This window comes from Nycticebus coucang, chromosome 1 (genome assembly GCF_027406575.1).
Source record: "Nycticebus coucang isolate mNycCou1 chromosome 1, mNycCou1.pri, whole genome shotgun sequence".
Lineage (NCBI taxonomy): Eukaryota > Metazoa > Chordata > Mammalia > Primates > Lorisidae > Nycticebus > Nycticebus coucang.
In genome coordinates, this window is record NC_069780.1 from 125455164 (window position 1) to 125478261 (window position 23098).

At 36.8% G+C, this 23098-nt stretch overlaps 1 protein-coding gene across 6 annotated transcripts in view; it reads right to left on the reverse strand.

Annotated features, from left to right (window-relative positions):
• XRCC4 (X-ray repair cross complementing 4) overlaps nucleotides 1-23098 on the reverse strand; it is a 299449-nt gene that overhangs the window by 257837 nt on the left and 18514 nt on the right. For 3 of the 6 annotated variants that reach the window (XM_053587148.1, XM_053587157.1, XM_053587178.1), the window contains exon 2: nucleotides 3455-3603. In XM_053587148.1, coding sequence (XP_053443123.1) covers nucleotides 3455-3603 — 149 coding nt within the window. Of the gene's footprint in view, nucleotides 1-3454; nucleotides 3604-14852; nucleotides 14872-23098 lie in introns of those variants that run through there. The other 3 variants (XM_053587196.1, XM_053587189.1, XM_053587167.1) reach the window with 2 other exon arrangements.

The window sequence follows — 23098 nt, forward strand, 5'->3', positions numbered from 1 at the left end:
TCTCTCAATTGATGCAGAAAAAGCTTTTCACAATATCCAGAATCCTTTCTTGATCAGAACACTTAAGAAAATAGGTATAGAAAGAACATTTCTTAAACTGATAGAGGCCATCTACAGCAAACCCACAGCCAATATCATAGTGAATGGAGTAAAATTGAAATCATTTCAACTTAGATCAGGAACCAGGCAAGGATGCCCACTGTCTCCACTGCTTTTTAACATTGTAATGGAAGTCTTAGCCACTGCAATCAGGCAAGAGAAGGCAACCAAGGGGATCCAAAAAGGACCAGAGGAGATCAAAATGTCACTCTTCGCAGACGATATGATTATATATCTGGAAAACCCCAGGGAATCAACTACAAAACTCCTATAAGTGATGAAGGAATATAGTAACGTCTCACGATACAAAATTAACACTCATAAATCTGTAGCCTTTATATACACCAACAATAGTCAAGGGGAAAAACAATCAAAGATTCTATTCCCTTTACAAGAGTGCCAAAGAAGATGAAATATCTGGGAGTGTATCTAACTAAAGACACGAAAAATCTCTATAAAGAGAACTAAGAAACTCTGAGAAAAGAAATAGCTGAAGATGTTAACAAATGGAAAAATATACCATGCTCATGGCTGGGAAGAATCAACATTGTTAAAATGTCTATACTACCTAAAGCAATTTACAGATTTAACACGACCCCTATTAAAGCACATCTCTCATATTTTAAAGACCTGGAACAACTAGTACTTTGTTTTATATGAAAACAGAAAAAAACCTCGAATAGCCAAAACATTACTCAGAAATAAAAACAAATCGGGAGGAATCACACTTCCAGACTTCAGACTATATTATAAATCGATAGTGATCAAAATAGCATGGTACTGGCACAAAAATAGAGAGGTAGATGTACGGAACAGAATTGAAGACTAAGAGGTGAACCCAGACACTTATCGTCATTTGATTTTCGACAAGCCTATTAAAAATATAAATTGGGGGAAAGATTCCCTATCCAATAAATGGTGCTGGATGAACTGGCTGGCAACTTGTAGAAGACTGAAACTGGACCCACACCTTTCCCCTCTAACAAAAATTGACTCTCACTGGTTAAAAGACTTAAACTTAAGACATGAAACTATAAATATTCTTAGAGAGAGTGCAGGGGAAACACTTGAGAAAATTGGCCTGGGAGAATACTTCATGAGGAAGACACCCCGGACAATCGAAGCAACATCAAAAATACATTACTGGGATCTGATCAAATTTAAAAGCTTCTGCACTGCCAAGAACACACTTAGTAAAGCAAATAGACAGCCCTCAGAATGAGAGAGGATTTTTGCAAGTTATACTACCGACGAAGGTCTAATAACCACAGAGAATCCACAGAGAACTCAAACTTATTACTAAGCAAAAGACAAGTGATCCCATTTCATTGTGGGCAAGAGACATGAACAGAAGCTTCTCTGAAGAAAACAGGCACATGGCCTACAGACACATGAAAAAATGCTCATCATTTTTAATCATCAGAGAAATGCAAACCAAAACTACTCTGAGATACCATCTAACTCCAGTGAGAGTAGCCCACATCACAAAATCCCAAAACAATAGATGTGGGCGTGGATGTGGAGAAAAAGGAACACTTCTGTACTGCTGGTGGGAATGCAAGCTAGTACGTTCCTTTTGGAAGGAAGTTTGGAGAACACTCAACAATCTAAATGTAGACCTGCCATTTGATCCTGCAATTCCTCTTCTAGGTGTATATCCAAATGACCAAAAATCATTTGGCAATAAAGATATTTGCACCAGATTGTTCATTGCAGCTCAATTCATAATTGCCAAGTCATGGAAGAAGCCCAAGTGCCCATCGACCCTTGAATGGATTAATAAATTGTGGTATATGTATACCATGGAATACTATGCAGCAGTAAAAAAAAATGGAGACTTTACCTCCTTTATGTTTACATGGATGGAGCTGGAAAATATTCTTCTTAGTAAAGTATCTCAGGAATGAAAAAAAAGTATCCAATGTACTCAGTACTACTGTGAAACCAATTTATAATAACTCACACTTGCATATGAAAAATGAAACACAACTTTAGGCTATGATGAAGGAGGGAAGGGGAGGAGGAGGGATGGGGAGAGGGTGGGAGGAATAGCAGGGGGATAATAGGGGGACCACAGCTATGGAGCACATTGCAAGTACAAATTGGTTCTATCATGTGTAGAACATATGAGATGAAAGCTATGCTGATTAGTATGATGTAAGCACTCCAATTTGTACACATAATCAACACACTGAAATGGGCATAAATGTGTTTATGATCTATGTACAAAAGACTTAATAAAAAATAAATAAATAAATAAAAAGAAATGTACAAGTTAAACAGATACTATATGTATTTTACAAACATTACCCTTGACTTTTTTTTATTTTAAAGTAATCCCTGTATCAATGTGCCATATTCTGTGTCATAAAAGACAAATTAAAAAAAAAAAAAAACCATCACAAGTATTAATTTGGTTTGACTGTGTTATATACCAAAATTTGTAATATTCAAGAAAGAATAAAAATTTCACAATGTATTATAATTTTAAAGATATAATAAATATAGTAGTGAATTCCAGGGAAATATTTTATAAGTTAATAGAACATATAGGTGGTAGGTATATTACTATGAAAAATTATTTTACCATAAACATCATTCACAACATAACTCTAGAAATTATGTTTCTTAGAGTTTATAATGATAGAAATAGTTCTTTAAATCTTCAACAAAATACTTTAGAAAAATATTAAAACTTTGCTATATGAGTAAAACATAATGCTAATTTTTTATCTTTTTATCTGCCATATTCCACACATAATTTGAGGGTCACTCGCATTTTTAAAAGATTATCATAAAAATTTAAAAAATCAAAAGTTTCTTTCATAAAGTCATAGCTAAAATCCTAAATGGGTTTGAACCTTGCATTATAAAGCATGAGACTATGGTTCTGGTTTGTTACATATGTAATACATGTTCATTGGGAAATAATTCAAACAGAAAGTGTCCAAAGTAAACAGAGGACCAGCAGCACCCCACACCCCAAAACCAACACCAACCCCGTGACCCAGCCAACCCTCTTCCTCTGCTTCCCTGTACTTTCCTGAGGTCTTGAGAAAGAGATATGTAGTACATACTATTTATGTTCCCATAAAAAGATCATTCTATTAGAAAATTCTGACCAATTACTACTACTAAGACTCAAATAGTAGCCAAAACTGGCTGGGGCATGTGCTTCTCTATTAATATCAATTGAAAAAAATAGCATTAAATAATACAAATCTATATATAAATTACACAGCAAAAAATAAGTAAAAGTAATATTAATTCTACCCAATGCATACAAAGATAGCACTGAGCACTGAAGAACTGCACTTTTAAATTTTACTTTTAAAAACTTTGTTTTTAATATTACCTGTCCCAATCCATGCTGAATGCCCATCAGTAAGTGTAATAACAAAACCAGACCCTAGAGTTTTCTCCCAAGATATTTGTAGAAAATGAATTATGTTGGGTTCAGAAGTAAGACAGATTTTGCTTACTTTTCTTTCCATTTCTTGATACCTGTAATGGAAAAATAAAATTAATATTTTCACAAGAAACTACAACTCAAATAATGTTGTTTTCAGTACTGCTCTTTCAGTACCAACACCAAGGAAATAAGAAAATAAGTAAAACGAAAATACTGTATAAGAAATACAACCATTAAATTTAGAAAATCATACTTTTGTTCAATATTGATTCATAACTTTTACAAATGAAAAAAGCAGGCGCCCATAAAAGGAAAATAATTTCTCCAAATAAGATGAATAAAAATCACCATCTCAACAATATGAAGAGTAAATGTTACTCTTGACTTTTCCGCAGAGTCAATAGCTTCTTTCTCTACCACAAAAGAAACAGTTGCAAGAACTTGTATAAGTGACCTGGCAGTGATATCAGGACCGAAATGTGACTGCAAATTGTAAGAATCAATTTCACCAAGTATCTTAGTATCTGTCTGCAAAAATACTTACGTGAAATGAGAAAGGACAGTAAGCACAAAGCATAGGAAAAGAAAATCTCAGAACCCGACTGATGGCAATACCCAATCATGCTGTCTCTCTGAAAGGGACTCCCAGACTCAGTGACTCACTCTGTCCACTGAGGCAAGAGCATCCTGTAATAGAGATGGGTTATATCAGATGATCACAGCCTAAAGCCAATCAACTTTTTTTTTTTTTTGAGAGAGTCTCACTATGTCGTCCTTGGTAGAGTGCCATTCCGTCACAGCTCACAACAACTTCAAGGTCCTGGGCTTAAGCGATTCTCTTGCCTCAGCCTTCCAAGTAGCTGGGACTACAGGCGCCTGTCACAACACCCAGCTATTTTTTGGTTGCAGCTGTCATTGTTGTTGGGGAGGCCAGGGCTGGATTTGAACCCGCCAGCTCCAGTGTATGTGGCTGGCAACCTAACTGCTGAGCTACAGGCACCAAGCCCCAATCAACTTTTTTTACACTTTAAAAATCTGTATTGAAGTTCATATACAGGGGGAAAACACACACACACACACATGAACCATACAACTTTATGATTACAACTAAACAAATCTATGTAAGTAGTACCTGGATCAAGAAGCAGAACATTACCACTCCAAAACTAATTGTCCCTCCCTTCCATCACTACCTCTCCAGTAACCACAATCCTGTCTCTAACGGAGATTGGAGTTTGGGGAGCTTTTGTACTTTCCACAAATATAATCATACAGTCTTCTTTTGCTCCACATTAAGAGATTCATCCATATTGCATCTTAAAGTTGTATGTGATTATCAGGTTGTATAGTCTTACGTTTAGAGAATATAACACAATTTCTTTATCCATTCTCCTAGTAAAAGGCATTTGAATACCTTCAAGGTTTTGACTATTACAAACAGGGCTGTCATAAACATTTTAGCAAACACCTATGCATTTCTGGTGGGTATATGCCTATGAATGAAGCTGTTGGATTAGAGGACATGTTCAGTTTTGGTACTACACAGCACCAACCGATTTTCTTTTCTTTCTTTCTTTTTTTTTATCATCATAGCTCTCCACAACCTCAAACTCCCAGGCTCAAGTGATCCTCCTCCCTCGGGCCCCTAAGTAACCGAGACCAGAGTTGTAAAACTACCATATCCATGCCAACTACCATATCCAACTAATTTTTCTATTTTTGGTAGAGACAGGGTTCAACTATATTGCCAAGCCTCATCTTGAACAACTGGCCTCAAGTGATCCTCCCACCTCAAGGCCTGCGCCACTGTGCCTGGCAATTTTTGTAAAATACTGCACCAATTTACAATTAAGAATCGGTGTATGAGAATTCTGATTACACACCCTTGGGAACATTTTCCACCTTTTGCATTTTAGCTGTTCTGGCTGTTAGGTTGTGTTATGACATTATGATTCTAATTCACACATAAGTATTGGATGTTGAGTCCTTTTCATACAGTATTTCTTAGACATTTGAATATCCTGTTTTGCAGAATGTCTGTTCAATCTTGTCAGAGCTTTTATTTGGTTGTCATGTTCTTACTGATGATCTTGTTGATCTGTTCTTTGGGGTTTTTTATTTGTTCTCAATATGAGTCCTCGTTTATGTACTGTTCACACTCGTAATGGTCTCTTTAGATGAAAATAAGTACAATTTACCAAAACTTTTATGTTGTAGTTAGTACTTTTTGATTCCTGCTTAAATTCTCTTTGCTCACTAGGATATTTTCCTGTGTTATCTAAATGCTTCATAATTGTGTCTCTCACATTTAGATCTCTAATCCATCTGGAATTAAATGCGTCTCATGTCAAGTAGGGTTCAAGACATATTTTTTCACGTGGATATTTAACTGAACCAGTGCTACTTATAAAAGATCATCCTTTCCCAGTGGCAATGCAGTATTTCCTTTGTCATAAACCATGTGACCAGGTACGCGTGGGTCTGTATCTACATTCTTTACTCAGTCTCAGTAGTCACTGTCTAGCAATCCACCAATCCCATACTATCTTAATTACTACAGTTTTACAATAAGTCTTCATAACTGATACTGTAAACCTCCTATTTTTGTTTTTCTTCAGGATTGCTTGGTTAATCTTAGTCATTTGTATTTCCATACAAACTTTATTTTTTTTATTTATTTATTTATTTTTTTTTGTAGAGACAGAGTCTCACTGTACCGCCCTCGGGTAGAGTGCCGTGGCGTCACACGGCTCACAGCAACCTCTAACTCTTGGGCTTACGCGATTCTCTTGCCTCAGCCTCCCGAGCAGCTGGGACTACAGGCACCCCACAAGGCCCGGGTATTTTTTTGTTGCAGTTTGGCCGGGGCTGGATTTGAACCCGCCACCCTCAGCATATGGGGCCGGCGCCCTACTCACTGAGCCACAGGCGCCGCCCTCCATACAAACTTTAAAAAGAGACTTCCAGTTTCTCCAAAAGCACCTACTGTGTTTTCATAGGATAATTCATAGACGTGTGACGGTTTTCCAATATTTAGCTTTCACATTAAGGATGACACATCTCTTGATTATTTAGGCCTATTTCTCTCATTACTGTCTTGGTTTTGAGAGTACAGGTCTTATACTTCTTTTGCTACGTTTACTTTTAGGCATTTGCAAGTAAATTTCTAAATAATCCAAAGTAACTCCCTTATATTGATTTCAGGTTTCTTACATAATTTGTTCATACTTAGATCTTGCTGCACAGATATTTTACATAGACTAAAAGACAGATCTGAACAACAACAACAAAAAATTCTTGCCCTCGATATGATTGCAAGAGGGACTTTACCTAACAATTGCAATCAGTGTAACTGGCTTATTGTATCCTCAATGAATCCCCAACAATAAAAAAAAAAAAAAAAATTCTTGCCCTCAGAAAAATTTTGCACATGGCAATAGCCAATTGTCTTTTCAATTTTGAATCTCTGGTCTTGACTGAAAAATCCTAAATCCTACAGAGAAAAAAAAAAAAAAGCGTCTTCATGAAACTGATATTAGATTATTAGATAACCGAAAGACTTCTTGGTTACCTGGATACAGCATCATCCTATAAAACACCTTTGAAGGTTGTGTGTAATTGATATTTAAACAAAATATTCATAGTTAATTATCCTTTGTCCCAGTAAATTCAATAGGATCTAGCCTGCAAATGTCAAAATCAAATACTAAGAAGTAAAACTATTTACACAGAAGCACCATTCCTCAGACTCTACTAAACAATAAAACAAAATAATCTCCTTGCCCAAAAATTTTCACCATGCAGAAACAGCTGGAAGAAATATCTCTATCTTATCATAAAATATAGTTTTTACTCCACACAAAAAGAACAAAAGAAAAATTAAGAGTACACGATGTACTGTTAGAAATTAGGGCTACAAGGGAGTCAGATCCAAGACAGTCATTATCATCCATTTGTTAAATACTTTGCCAAAGAACTTTATTATTACTTCAACAAACAATGAAAATCTACATAAAACAAATATTTTAAAAACTAATCTCACCCACTCAAAAACAACTATGTTCATTTGCCCACTTTCCCTCCACATCCTATAGACACAAATAACATCTAAATGTCTTATTATAAATTATCGCTTCATGTCTATGTTAGATGTACTATGTGGATAAAAGCCTTTTTTCATAGTTACAGAGTGTTACAACTAGCATGTAAGTGACTAAATAATAATTCATTAAATGCCATAATAAAAGTATGCTGCCACAAATCAGCTTTCTAATCGTCACCAGAACCCTACAAATACAGCAACTATTGCCACCCTCATCATATGAATGAAAGTCTGAGATGAAGTTCAATACCCAAGACCACACGCCTGATCAGTGCTGGTGCAATGACTCTATAATCTACCACCTGCTCTTTTACCACAACACTTGGCCTGCCATTAAGAATGCAGGAGTCTAGCAGGGCTGAAGTTAAGAAACTCAGAACTCCAAGAGTTTCTAAAGTTACTAGGCAAAGAAACAGGGTTAGACAAAGGTACAATCAAGGAGCTTCTACCTTGTAATAAACATTGCCAGTTGATAAGCTGTTCTTTTATTTATTTATTTTTTTTAACCGAAGTCTCATTCTACTGGCCTGGGTAGAGTGCCCTGGCGTCATAGCTCACAACAACCTCAAACTCTTGGCTTGAACGATCCTTTTGCCTCAACCTGCCAAGTAGCTGGAACTACAGGTGCTTCCACAAAGCCTGGCTACTTTTTAGAGACAGGGTCTTGCTCTTTCTCAGGCTGATCTTGAACTCCTGAGCTCAGGCAATCTGCCCACTTTAGCCCCCCAACATGATAAGATTACAGGCGTGAGCCACCACACCCAGCCTAAGAAGCTATTCTTTTAAGGATATTCTAAATGAAAACAAATACTTTTATTTCCAGTCTCCCATCAAATGATGGTTAACCAAGTCCAAATTCTATAATCATAGGAGAAATGTGGGAAACTAAATAAACCAGTGTTGATACTGGATCAAGCTGCAAGAAAGAAATTTGTAATTCTGATCTCCTATATGTTATTGATAATTGACTGCTGAATGCGTCTACCTGGGATTCCAAAGCCTGTGCCTGTTCTAAAGAAGGCTTTAAATTATATCAAACCTGTTACCTGTGGATGCCACCCATTCCTCCCAGTAACATCAACTGGAACCATACAAAGTCTAAATCCTCTTAAATATGGCAGGCCTTTTCTCAAGGCTAAACACTTGCTGTTAATCAAAACAGTTTTAATATAACATGATTTCTTTTTCGAGACAGAGTCTCCCTATGTCACTCTTGGTAGAGTGCTGGGGCGTCACAGTTCACAACAACCTCAAACTCTTAGCCTTAAGCGATTCTTTTGCCTCAGCCTCCTGAGCAACTGGGACTACAGGCGTCTGCCACAACGCCCAGCTATTTTTTTTGTTGTTGCAATTGTCCTTGCTGTTTAGCAGGCCCTGGCCGGGTTCAAACCCGCCAGCCTCAGCATATGTGGCCGGCGCCCTACCCACTGAGCTACAGGCACTACCCAAAACATGATTTCTAATACCCTCACCACTCATTCTCCTCAAAATTCACTAGAGGGAAGACAGCCAAATCAAAACTTCCAGTGATCACCCCCTGCCAACATCAAACATCAAATTCAACAACTATTTATACTAGCAAGCTCTTCAGAAGGATCAAAAATCAGGCGAGCAATCATACTACCTGCTTTTAACACTACATCACAGAAAGAGACGACACTAAATAGGACAGAAAAAACAGTCTTGCACTTCCTATGCCACCCCTCGCCCAGCCCCCAGATGGGCTGAGCCAGCGCCCAGTGGAGGGAGAATCTTTGTGCCCCAAGGAGGGAGAGTGAAGTGATGTGAGCCCTTATGTTAAAACCCACAGCTGCCCTGGCATAGGAGAACACAGCACAGGGCAGAATACTGGTAGTGCCCACCAAGTACTTAGACTAGCTTGGCCAGAGAGAAATCCTTCCCCAAAACCCTAGCTCTAGCTAGTCCCACAACCAGCTGACAAAATGAAACCTGAGGCCTGGACTAAATTCACAAGACAGGCCACAAAGGCTACAGTCCTTGTGCAATTCCTGCAGCTGTTCTGGCTTAAAGCCAGTGGATTTCAGGTGATCTGGTGAGACACTAGCTGCAGCTGCCAAGCTAATGGCTATGTCACCCCTAACACAACTCCAGGCAGAACAGCTCAAGAAGAGTCTTCTTCCATGTAGGGAAAGGAAAGGGAAGAGTTCAGAAGATTCTGTTTTGCTATTTGGGTACCAGCTCAGCCTTAGTAAAATAAAAGTACCAAGCAGACTCCTCAACTCCTGAGTCCAGCTCTTAGTTCCTAGATGGCATTTCTGGATCTACCCTTGGCCAGATGGAAACACTCTCCCCTGACAGAATTCATTATCTGATAACTAAAGAGTCTTTGGGCTTTGAATAAACATCAGAGGAAGCCAGGCAACAGTCACCATGAGTTTCTGGTGTGACCAGGTGCTAATGACACAAGGAAGGAGGGAGTGCCCATGTCTTCCCCTAATTCCAGCAGCCCAGCACAGATAGTCAGAGACTCTGGTATTCCAAGGAATTCTCCTGTATCTTACCAAAGTCCACCAAGGGAGTACCACAAGGCGACTCCACGAATCATGATATTACTGGAATTGGGGCACCCCAAGTGCTGATACAGCTGCAGTGACCAAAGACTTAGATAACAACACTCAATTCCCCTTGAACATTTGGAAACCCCTCTGAGGAAGGACAGGTATAAAAAAGCCCACACTGTGAAGAATAAAGTAAATACCTAACTCTTCAATGTCCAGACATCAACAAACATCCACAAACATCAGGAACACCCAGGAAGACATGCTTTCACCAAATAAACTAAGAAAGGTATCAGTGACCAATCCTGGAGTGATGGCGATATGAGAACCTTCGTCTTTTTTTTTTTTGGAGACAGAGTCTCACTTGGTAGAGTGCTATGGCATCATAGCTCACAGCAACCTCAAACTCTTAGGCTTGACCAATTCTCTTGCCTCAGCCTCCCGAGTACCTAGGACTACATGCACCCACCACGACACCGCTATTTTTTTAGAGATGGGGTCTCGCTCTGGCTCAGGCTGGTCTCAAACATGTGAGCTCAAGCAATCCATCCACATCAGCCTCCCAGAGGGCTAGGTTTACAGGCCTGAGCAATGTCCTGATATATGAACCTTAAGAAAAATAATACAAAGTAGTTATCCTGAAGAAGCTCAATGAACTTTAAGACAACACAGAGAAAGAATTTAGAAGCCTATCAGAGAAATTTAATAACGGCTGAAGTAATTTTAAAAAAGGCTAAACAAGCAGAAATTATGCAACTGAAGAATTCAACTAATGAACTGAGAACTAATGAACATAGTCTTCCAACAGCAGAATTGACCAAGCAGAAGAAAGAATTAGTGAGCTTGAAGACAGGCTATTTTAAAATATAGTGTCATAGTAGAAAAAAGAAGACAGAATGAAGCACATCTATAAGATCTGCAAAACAGACTGAAAAAGGCAAATTTACGATTTCTTGGCCTTAAAATGGAGGAAGAAAGAGACACTGAGGTAGAAAGCTTATTCAAAGTAATAATAACACAGAACTTTCCAAGCACAGAGAAAGACATCAACATTCAGGTACAAAAAGTCATAGAACACTAAGGAGTTTTAACCCAAATAAGGCAAATTTACGGCAATTAGTAATCAAGTTTCCAAAGATCAAGATAAATACACGGTCCTAAGGGAAGCAAGAAAAATGAAAAATAAAACATATAAAGGAGCTCCATTGTATCTGGCCACAAACTCCTCAGGGAAGTCTTAGAGGCCAAGGGAGAGTGGCATGACATATTCAAAGAACAGAAGGGAAAAGTCCTTATAGAATTTTGTATCTTCCAAAAATATTTTTCACTCATGAAGGAGAAATAAACACTTTTCCAGACAAACAACAGCTAAGATTGTTCATCAACACCAGATTTGTGTTAGAAGAAATGTTAAAAGGAGTCATTTAGTCTGAAAATAAAAGAACATTAATGGACTACAAGAAATCTTCTGGAGGTGTACAACACACTGGTAACAGTTAAGTACACAAAGACAGAACACTGCACACGTATTGCTATAACTGTGGAGTATGGATCACATAAATCTTGAGTAGAAGGGTACAAGACAAAACTCTCAAAAATCATAACTTTTTGTGGTATAGGCAGTATAAAAAGGTAGAAAGAGAAACAACAAAAAGTGGGTGGCACCTGTGGCTCAAGGAGTAGGGTGCCGGCCCCATATACTGAGGGTGGCAGGTTCAAACCCAGCCCAGGTCAAAAAACAACAACAACAACAACAACAACAACAAAAAGTTAAATAGCAGAAGAAAGGGAGTCAAAAAGCAGAAGTTCTGTGAGATTTCTCTTGATTATAAGCAGACTTGTCATATGTTTAAAATAATTGGTTATAAAATGTTTTTTCAAGACTTATGATGACCAAAAATTTTAAAACCTACACAGACACACAAAAGTTTAAAACCAAGAAATTAAAACACACTACAAGAGAAAATCACTTTAAACAAAGGAAAAAGAGGGGGAAAAAAAGAAAGGGAAGACCACAAAACAACCAGAAACCAAATAACAGCAAGGCAGTCATAAGTCCTTATCTATTAATATAACTAATAAAATTAAATATGAATGGGCTAAACTCTCAAATCAAAAAAATACAATGGCTGAGCTAACTATATCTTCTCTGTGAGAAACCCACTTCATCTATAAAGATACACATAGATGGAAAATATGGGGCTAGAAAAAAATATTCCATGCAACTGGAAACCAAAATAGTGCAAAACTAGCTATAGTTTCATCAGATAGAATAGATTTCAAGACAACAGCTGTAAAAAGGTACAAAGAAGTTCATTACATAATGATAAATGGGTCAGTTCAGCAAGAGAACATAGCAATGCAAAATATATAAGCAGCCAACACTGGACCACAAGATATACAAAGCAAATATTATCAGAGCTGTAGAGCTAGACGGTCTCTAATACAATAATTGTTGTAGACCTCAACACTCCACTTTCAGCACTGGATAGATCATATACACGGAAAATCTACAAAGAAATATTGGACATAATCTTCACTATAGACACATGAACACAATAAATATTTACAGTAGATTTCATTCAACAGCTTTAGAATACATACTCTTCTCCTCAGTTCATGGGTCATTCTCAAGAACAGACAATATATATTAGGCCAAAAACAACTATCAAAAATTCAAACAATTTGAAAGCATATAAAGTGTTTTCTTTGGTCCCAATTGGAAAAAAAAACTAGAAATCAATAACAAGAGAAACTATATGATATGTTCCTAAATGACCAATGTGAAAATGAAGAGATTAAAAAGGAAATTTAAAAATTTCTCAAAGCAAATAAAAATGAAAACACAATATGTCAAAACCATGGAATACAGTAAAAGCACAGAAGGAGGAAAGTTTATAGCAGTTAAGTGTACAAAAGTGTGAAATAAATGATTTAACAATGCATCTCAAAGAACTACATAAACAGCAAACCAAACCTGAAATTAGTAGAAAATAAATAATAAAGATCATGGCAAACATAAATAAAATTAAAACAAAAACTATAAAAGCTCAAATGAAACAAAGGTTGGCTTTTTGAAAAGATAAAGAAATTGACACACCTTTAGCCACACTAAGAAAAAATGAGAGGAAACCCAAATGAATCAAATCAGAGATGAAAAAGGATACATTTCAACTGACACTGCAGAAATCCAATGGATCATTAGAGACTACTATGATTAACTATATGCCAGTACATTGGAAAACCTAGAAGAAACGGATAACATCTTTATTTTTTTTGCAGTTTTTGGCTGGGGCCAGGTTTGAACCCACCACCTCCAGTATATGGGGCTGGCACCCTACTCCTTGAGCCACAGGCACCACCCAAAACAGATAAAATCTTAAATACATACAACCTACAAAATTCAAACAGGAAAAAAACCCAAAACCTGAATAAACCAATAAGAAGTAACAACGTAGAAGCAGTAATAAAAAGTCTTCCATCAAAGAGAGGACCAGGACCTGATGGCTTCACTGCTAAATTCTACCCACCATTCCAAGAAGAACTAATATCAATACTACTTAAACTATTTCCATAAAGCCAAAAGGAAAAAATACTCCCAAACTCATTCTACGAGGCCTGTATCACCCTGATACTAAAATTAAAGACAAGAGCAGTGCCAGTGAGTAGGCTCAGTGAGTAGGGCACCAGCCCCATATACTGGAGATGGCAGGTTCAAATCCGGCCCCAGCCAAAAACTGCAATAAATAAATAAATAAATAAAATCAAAGACAAGAGAAGAAAACTATAGGCCCTTATCCCTGATGAACATAGATGCTAAAATCCTCAAAAAAATATTAGCAAGCCAAATTCAACAAAACATTCATCCATGATCAAGTGGGATTCATTTCAGGCATGCAAGGACAGTACTACATAATGCATATCAAACAATGTGATACATATCAGCAAAATGAAGGACAAAAATTATAAGATCATTTCAGCTGATACTGAAAAAGCTTTTGCTAAAATTCAACATGCCTTCATAATAAAAATTTTCAAAAAAATGGGTAAAAAAGGAATGTAACTCGAAATGATAAAAGCAATATCATCAAAAACAACTGCACAGGGAGTATCCTACTGAAAAGGGAAAAACTGAAAGCCCATCCTCTAAGTTCTGAAACAAGACAGAGAAGCCCACTTTACCACTGTCAACACAGTACTGAAAGTTCCAGCTAGAGCAGTAAGATAAAAGAAACAAAGGTAATCCAAATTGGAAAGGAAGAATTCAAATTATACTTGTTTATGGACTATATATGATCTTGTATCTAGAGAAACCTGAAGACTCCATTAAAAAAAAAACTATTAGAACTGGGGCCGTACCTGTGGCTCAAAGGAGTAGGGCATGGGCCCCACATGCCAGAAGTGGTAGGTTCAAACTCAGCCCTGGCCAAAAACTTCAAAAAAAAAAAAAAAAAACTATTAGAACTGATAAACAATATGAAGTGACCATCTTTGTCTTTCTTGGAGATTGGGGAGAGAAGACTCCAGGCATCTCTGGCTGGTGGGATCTGCCCAGACACATCCCTTTGGGGACACAGGGAGACAGCAAGAGACTTCTGGACCACAAGAGCAGGATAAAAACAGTGAAGAACTGGCAAGTGGTGGGTGTGTTTGTTCTGCTGGAGGCCACCCGCTGCTGTACCTACAGCAACAGTGAGATTGTAAACAGGAAAGGCCTTACCTGAAGGCTGTTTTGGTTTTTTTTGGACTTGGGCACTCAATTGAACTGCCTTGGGAGATCCTGGGCAAAAGTGTGGATGACTTTCAGCGCTGTATAGGGCCCCAGACTGAGCTGTTGAGCTGGAAGAGAGGTAATATTGTTCAGCTGTAGGCCGCCCACACAGCCAGTGTGGAAGAACTACCCCTGCAGCCTCCACCCTCAGGGTCACAACACAAGGATTGGCCAGGAGATCTTGGGTCAGTAACCTAGTGACTGAGCAGCCCAAAGGCCGGGACTGAGACACTGGGGAAGAGAGGAGATCTCAGTGTTCAGCAGATTACAGCCTTGGCCAGCAGGGGCATAGAGTGAGACGGGTTTTGGCACACTAGATAAGTGGGCAGACACTTCTGGAGAGATCCCAGTGACAAGTGCTTTCCTGGGAAAGCTTCTGCTTAGCCAAGGATAACAGTTAAGCGGGCTGAGGAGACATTTAGGCTCTCAAGCCTGCGGGGTTTCAGAAATCAGCAGAGGCATTTAAGAAGAATGCTTTAAGAAGCATTCAAATATACAAGTTATAGGTATCCCAGAAGGAGAAGAAGAATGCCCCCAGAGGAATGAAAGCCATACTAGAGAATATTATAAATGAAAATTTCCCAAATGTCACCAAAGATTCTGACACACTCCTTTCAGAGGGATACCAGACTCCAGGTCACCCAAACTCTAATAGAGCTTCTCCAAGACACATTGTGATGAACCTGTCCAAAGTCAAGACAAAAGAAAAGATTTTACAAGCTGCCAGGAGTCAGCGCCAATTGACCTGTAGGGGCAAATCCATCAGGGTGACTGCAGACTTCTCTAATGAAACTTACCAAGCAAGAAGACAATGGTCATCTACCTTTAATCTACTTAAACAGAACAATTTCCAGCCCAGAATTCTACATCTCATTAAGCTAAGATTTAAAAATGATGGAGAAATCAAATTTTTTACTGATATGCAAACACTGAGGAAATTTGCCACAACAAGACCAGCTCTATAGGAAATACTTCAACACAGTGACCATCACAAGGGACCAACAACAAAGTAAGCACCCAGAAATTAAAGGATAGAACCTAGCTTTCACGATGATGCAAAAGACAAAACTAAGCAATGGACTTTCACAAAATAAGATGAATAGAATGCTACCACACTTATCAATTATCTCAATAAATATTAATGGCTTGAACTCCCTACTGAAGAGGCATAGATTGGCTGATTGGATTAAAAAACACACGCCATCCATTTGCTTTCTACAGGAAATACACTTAGTCTTAAAAGACAAATTAAAGCTCAGAGTTTAAGGTTGGAAGACAGTTTTTCAGGCAAACAGGATCCTGAAGAAAAGAGGGTTTGCAATCTTATTTTCAGATACATGTGGATTTAAAACAACTAAAGTCAAAAATGTACCCAAATATTTATGCACCCAACTTAAATGCTCCCAGATTTTTGAAATAGACCTTACCTAGTCTGAGCAATATGATATCCTATAACACCATAATTACAGGGAACTTTTATACTCCTCTTACTGAGCTGTACAGATCCTCTAAACAGAAATTAAACAAAGACATAAGAAACTTAAATGAGTCACTAGAAAACTGTGCTTGATAGATGTACATAAAATACTCCATCCTAAAGATAAAGAATATAGATTCTTCTCATCGCCCCATGGAACATTCTCCAAAATTGAGCCTAGGACACAAAACAAACCTCAACAGAATCAAAAGAATTAAAAATTTACCTTGCATCTTCTCAGACCACAAGGCACTAAGGGTAGAACTCAATTCGAACAAAGTTCGACCCCACACAAAAGCATGGAAATTAAAGAACCTTATGCTAAATGACAGTTGGGTGCAGGAAGAAATAAAAGAGGAAATCATTAACTTCCTTGAGCATAACAACAATGAAGACACAAGCTACCAAAACCTGTGGGATACTGCAAAAGCAGTCCTGAGAGGAAAATTTATCGCTTTAGATGCGTATGTCTGAAAAACAGTAAGAGAGCGCATCAACAAACTCACAAGCCATCTTATGGAATTGGAAAAAGAAGAACAATCTAAGCCTAAACCCAGTAGAAGAACCCAGTAGAAGAAAAGAAATTTAATCCAAAATTAAATCAATGATTAATGAAATTGAAAACAAAAGAATCATTCAGAAAATTAATGAAACAAGGAGTTGGTTTTTTGAAAAAATAAATAAAATTGATAAACCTTTGGCCAGACGAACTAGAAATAAAAAAGTAAAATCTCTAGTGACCTCAATCAGAAATGATAAAGGGGAAATAACAACTGATCCCACAGAGATACAAGAGATCATCTCTGAATACTACCAGAAACTCTATGCCCAGAAATTTGACAATGTGAAGGAAATGGATCAATATTTGGAATCACACACTCTCCCTAGACTTAACCATGAAGAAATAGAGCTCCTGAACAGACCAATTTCAAGTGCTGAGATCAAAGAAACAATTAAAAATCTCCCGATAAAAAAATGCCCTACTCCAAATGGTTTCACATCAGAATTCTATCAAACCTACAAGGAAGTGCTTATTCCCATACTGCAGAAATTATTCCAAAAATTTGAAAAGGAAAGAATCTTCCCCAACACGGTTCCACAAAGCAAACATCACCCTGATATCAAAACCAGGAAAAGACTCAACTAAAAAGGAGAATTTCAGACCAATTTCACTAATGAATATAGATGCAAAAATTCTCAACAAAATCCTAGCCAACAGATTACAGCTTATCATCAAAAAAGTCATACATCATGATCAAGCAGGTTTCATCCCAGGGATGCAAGGTTGGTTTAACATATGCAAGTCCATAAATGTTACTCACCATATCAACAGAAGCAAAAACGAAGATCACATGATCCTCTGAATAGATGTAGAATAAGCACTTGATAAAATCAAGCATCTTTTTCTAATTAGAACACTGAAGAGCTTGGGCATAGGCGGCACATTTCTTAAACTGATTGAAGCTATCTATGACAAACCCAGAGCTAATATCTTACTGAATGGAGTTAAACTGAAAGATTTTCCTGTTAAAAAATTAACTTTCAGTTAAACTGAAAGTTTCCTTAGAACTGGAACCAGACAAGGTTGTCCTCTGTCACCTTTACTATTCAACGTAGTGCTGGAAGTTCTAGCCAATACAATTAGGCAAGACAAGGAAATAAAGGGCATCCAAATGGGAACAGAGGAGGTCAAACTCTCCCTCTTTGCTGACAATATGATCTTATACGTAGAGAACCCCAAAGACTCAACCACAAAACTCCTGGAAGTCATCAAAAAATACAATAATATCTCTGGAATAAAACCAATGCCCACAAGTCAGTAGCCTTTGTATATGCCAATAACAGCCAAGATGAGAGGCTAATTAAGGACACAACTGCCTTTACCATAGTTTCAAAGATAATGAAATACCTAGGAATATACCTAACAAAAGAGGTGAAGGACCTCTATAAAGAAAATTATGAAACCCTGAGGAAATAGCAGAGGACATTAACAAATAGAAGAACATACCATGCTCACAGCTTGGAAGAATCAACATTGTTAAAATGTCTATACTTTCCAAAGCAATCTACAGATTCAATGCCATCCCTATTAAAATACCAACATCATACTTTCAAGACTTAGAAAAAAGGATTCTGCATTTTGTATGGAACCAGAAAAAAAAACCTGTATAGCTAAGGCAGTTCTTAGTAATAAAAATAAAGCTGGGGGTATCAGCATACCAGATTTTAGGCTGTACTACAAGGCTATAGTGGTCAAGACAGCATAGTACTGACACAAAAATAAAGGCATAGACATTTCAAATCAAATAGAAAACCAGGAAATGAAACTAACAACTTATGATCACCTAATCTTTTATAAACCAAACAAGAACATACACTCGGGGAAAGATCCCCTATTCAATAAATGGTGCTAGAGAACTGGATATCCACATGCTCACACCTCTCCCCACTCACAAAAATTGATTCAAGATGGATAAAGAACTTAAATTTAAGGCATGAAACAATAAAAATCCTCAAAGAAAGGATAGGAAAAACACTGGAAGATATGGGCCTGGGGAAAGACTTTATTATGAAGACTGCCATGGCAATTGCAATAACAACCAAATAAAACGAATGGGATTTAATTAAACTGAAAAGCTTCTATACAGCTAAGCAGATAACAGACAACCTACACTATGGGAAAGGATATTTGCATAGTTTGAATCAGACAAAAGCTTAATAACTAGGATCTATACAGAACTTAAATTAATCCACATGAAAAAAGTCAACAATCCCATATATCAATGGGGAAGAGAGATGAATAGAACCTTCTCTCAAGAAGACAGATGAATGACTAGCAAACATAGGAAAAAATGCTCATTATCCTTAATTATTAGAGAAATGCAAATCAAAACAACCCTGAGACATCATGTAACCCCAGCGAGAATGGCCCACATCACAAAATCTCAAAACTGCACATGCGGCATGGATGTAGCGAGAAAGGAACACTTTTACACTGCTGGTGAGACTGCAAACTAATACAACCTTTTTGGAAGGAAGTATGGAGAACACTCAATTCAAGCTAGACCTCCAGTTTGATCCTGCCATCCCATTATAGGGCATCTATCCAGAAGAAAAAAAAACCTTTTATCATAAGGACACTTGCACTAGACTGTTTATTGCAGCTCAATTTACAATCGCCAAAATGTGGAAACAGCCTAAATGTCCCCAACCCAGAAATGGATTAATAAGCTGCGGTATATGTATACCATGGAATACTATTTAGCCATTAAAAAAATGGAGACTTTATAGTATTTGTATTAACCTGGATGGAAGTGGAACACATTATTCTTAAGTAAAGCATTACAAGAAATGGAGAAGCATGAATCGTATGTATTCAATTTTGATATGAGGACAATTAATAACAATTAATGACACGGTGGGGGGTGGGGAAACAGTAGAGCAAAGAGAGAAAGAGAAGGAGGGAGAAGGTAAGGGAAAGGAAGAGCAGAGAGAGGGAAGGAGGGGGAGGGATGAAGTCTCAGTGTGTGACCCATCTTGTACCCTCAATGAATCCCCAACAATAAAAAAAAAAAAGAACTGACAAATTCAGTAAAGTTGCAGGATACAAAACAATATATACAAATCAGTAGCATTTCTATATGACAATAGCAAATAATATGAAAAGAAAAAAGAAAGTACCCTCATTTATAATAGCTATGACTAAAATAAAATACCTAGGAATAAATTTAACCAAAGAAGTCAAAGACTTCTACAAAGAAAACAATAAAACATTTGTGAAGGAAATTGAAGAGGTCAAAAGAAAAAAAAAAAGGAACGATATTCCATGTTCACAGACTAGAAAAATCAGTATTGTTGTAAAGTCCATACCACCCAATACAACCAACAAATTCAAAGTAATAGCCATCAAAATAGCAATGACTTTCCTCACAGAAAAAAAAAAAGAGAGAGAAAACCTAAAATGTATACTGAACCACAAAAGACCAAGAATAGCCAAAGCCATTGTGAGCAAAAATAAATAAATAAACTGGAGAAATCACATTACCTGACTTCAAATTATGCCACAGATCTTTATTAACCAAAACAGCATGGTATTGCCATAAAAGAAGACACATAGACCAATGGAACAGAACAGAGAATCCAGAATAAATCCATGCATCTATAATGAACATATCTTCACCAATAGTGTCAAGATAAGGTGCTGCAAAGCCTGGATATCCATCTGCAGAAAAATGAAACTACACTCTTTCCTCTGGCCATACACAAAAATCAAATCAAAAATCAATTGAAGACCTAAATCTAGGAGCTGAAACTATGAAACTACTAAAACAAAACATTGGGGAAACACTTCAGGACATTAGTCTGGTCAAAGGCTTCTTCAGTTATATGACTGAAGCAAAATTGGATAAATAATATTACATCAAGCTAAAAAGCTTTTGCAGTACAAAATAAACAATCAACAAAGTCAAGAGACAACCAACATATGGGAGAGAGAAAATATTTGCAAATTACACTGTTGACAAGAGATTAACAACTATAATATATAAGGAACTCCAACAAGTTCACAGGAAAAACTCAGTCCTGAAATAATGGGCAAAGGATTTGAATAGTCATTTCCCAAAAGAAGACACAGGAATAGCCAACAGGTATATAAGAAAATGCTCAACATTGTTAGTCATCAGAAAAATGCAAATCAAAACCACAATGAGATATCATCTCACCCTTGTTAAAATGGCTTTTATCAAAAAGATAAGCAATAATGAATACTGGCAAGGATGTGGTGGAGAAAGGAGAGCCTCCATGCACTGTTCGTAGAAATGTAAATTAATGCAACCACTATGGAAAACAGTATGGAGGTTTTTCAATAAACTAAAATTAGAAATACCCTGTGATCCACCAATCCCACTGCTGGGTAAATATATATGTTCTAAAGACAGGAATGCAGTACATGGAAAAGATATTTGCACTTCCATGTTTATTGCAGCACTATTCACAATAGTCACGGTTTGGTATCAACCTAAGTGTCCATCAACAGATCAATCAATGAACTGTGCTACATATACAGAATGGAGTATTATATAGCCACAAAAAAGAATGAAATCCTGACATTTGGAACAACACAGACAGAACTAGAAAACTTTATGTTAACTGAAATAAGCCAAGAACAGAAAGACATATCTTGTAGGTTCTCACTCATATGTGAGAGCTAAATATTAAAAACAATTGATTTCATGGAGACAGAGAATAGCAAGGACTGGGAAGAGTAGTGCAGAGGGAGGGATAAAGATCAAATGGTTAATGAGTGCAAAAACATACTTAGATAGAATGAATAATATCTGATGGCAAAAGAACATGACTATAATTAACAAGTTAGGGTGTACTTTACAATAACTAAACAAGTGGAATTGGAATGTTCCTAACAAAGAAATTCAAATGCCTGAAGTAATAGAAGTCCCAATACCTTGATGTGATAAATTCATATAGTATGCCTGTATCAATCATCACATGTACCCTACAAAGATATATAATTAGTATGTACTCCAACAATTTTAAAAAACTATATATATATATACACATACATATATATATATATATATATTCAGTTAATCTCTGCCACTCAAAGTATAGCATACAGGGCTAAAAACTAATACTCTAGTTGTGCTATAGACAATAAAAGATAAACAGGCTATTGCCTCATCACAAATAGTGCACTTCTATAATTTGAAGGAAATATTCAGTTTTTACTACTATTTTTAATGGTAGTGGGGGGTAGAGGCTTTGGTTGGGGTACTTTGTTTTGTTTTTCGCAGCTTCATCATTCTAATGATTCCTAGTTGAGTTTAATACCAACTAAATCTAAGTGTTTCCATATGTTATTACTAAAACACTATTACTACATTTTGGTAATTTTTTTTGTTGTTTGATGGTTGTACTGGGGTGAAATTTTATATTTTATTTTGACTTGTCAAGGTTACATTGAATAGTGGATTCTATACCTGTTATCTAACATATTTATAATCCCCGCCTGACCCTGTCATTTAAAAATTTGATAAACCTCTTCTTCAAAGTATTGAAGTCACATATGTAAACTGTCAAGCAGCACAAGCTCAAGACCTCTGCAGTCCGACATTAGACACAAGCCTCTAGTAGACATCAATGATCAATAGTACTTGGGTATGCCACTCACCTCTCCTCCTATGTCACAAGAATAGTAGGTAGGCAAAATTTACCTACTCTACCAGCCTAGTAATGCTATTTAAAAGGGGGAAAAAAAACAGAAATAAGACTGAGCATAGTGATGTTAGTCTCTAACAATAACAGGTTCTTATGAAGTCAAAAGCAATTCTTATGGTAAATCACTACAGACTCTTCTGCAGATTGATTTCAAATTTAACCAGACTACAGAATGACGTATTAGTCAAAGAGAGTACCAATATTTGTTCAAATACTGTAATACTCTTTGATTATGTGTACTTCATTAAAGATGCTGAACTTTAAAAGCAGAAAAATTACAAATAAGCAAAGGAAAAACATCAATGTCAAAATTAGGAGCATAGCACAAATTTCAAATGTGAAAACCTTAAAAAAATCATTCTTTAATCATAATATGAAGCTCTACCTAAGATGACCCTTAAAAATTTTTTTAAATTCTTTACACTTTTCCTTTGAGGGTGGCATAAAATTGCTCTACATTTTTAAGAGTAATATATATATATGT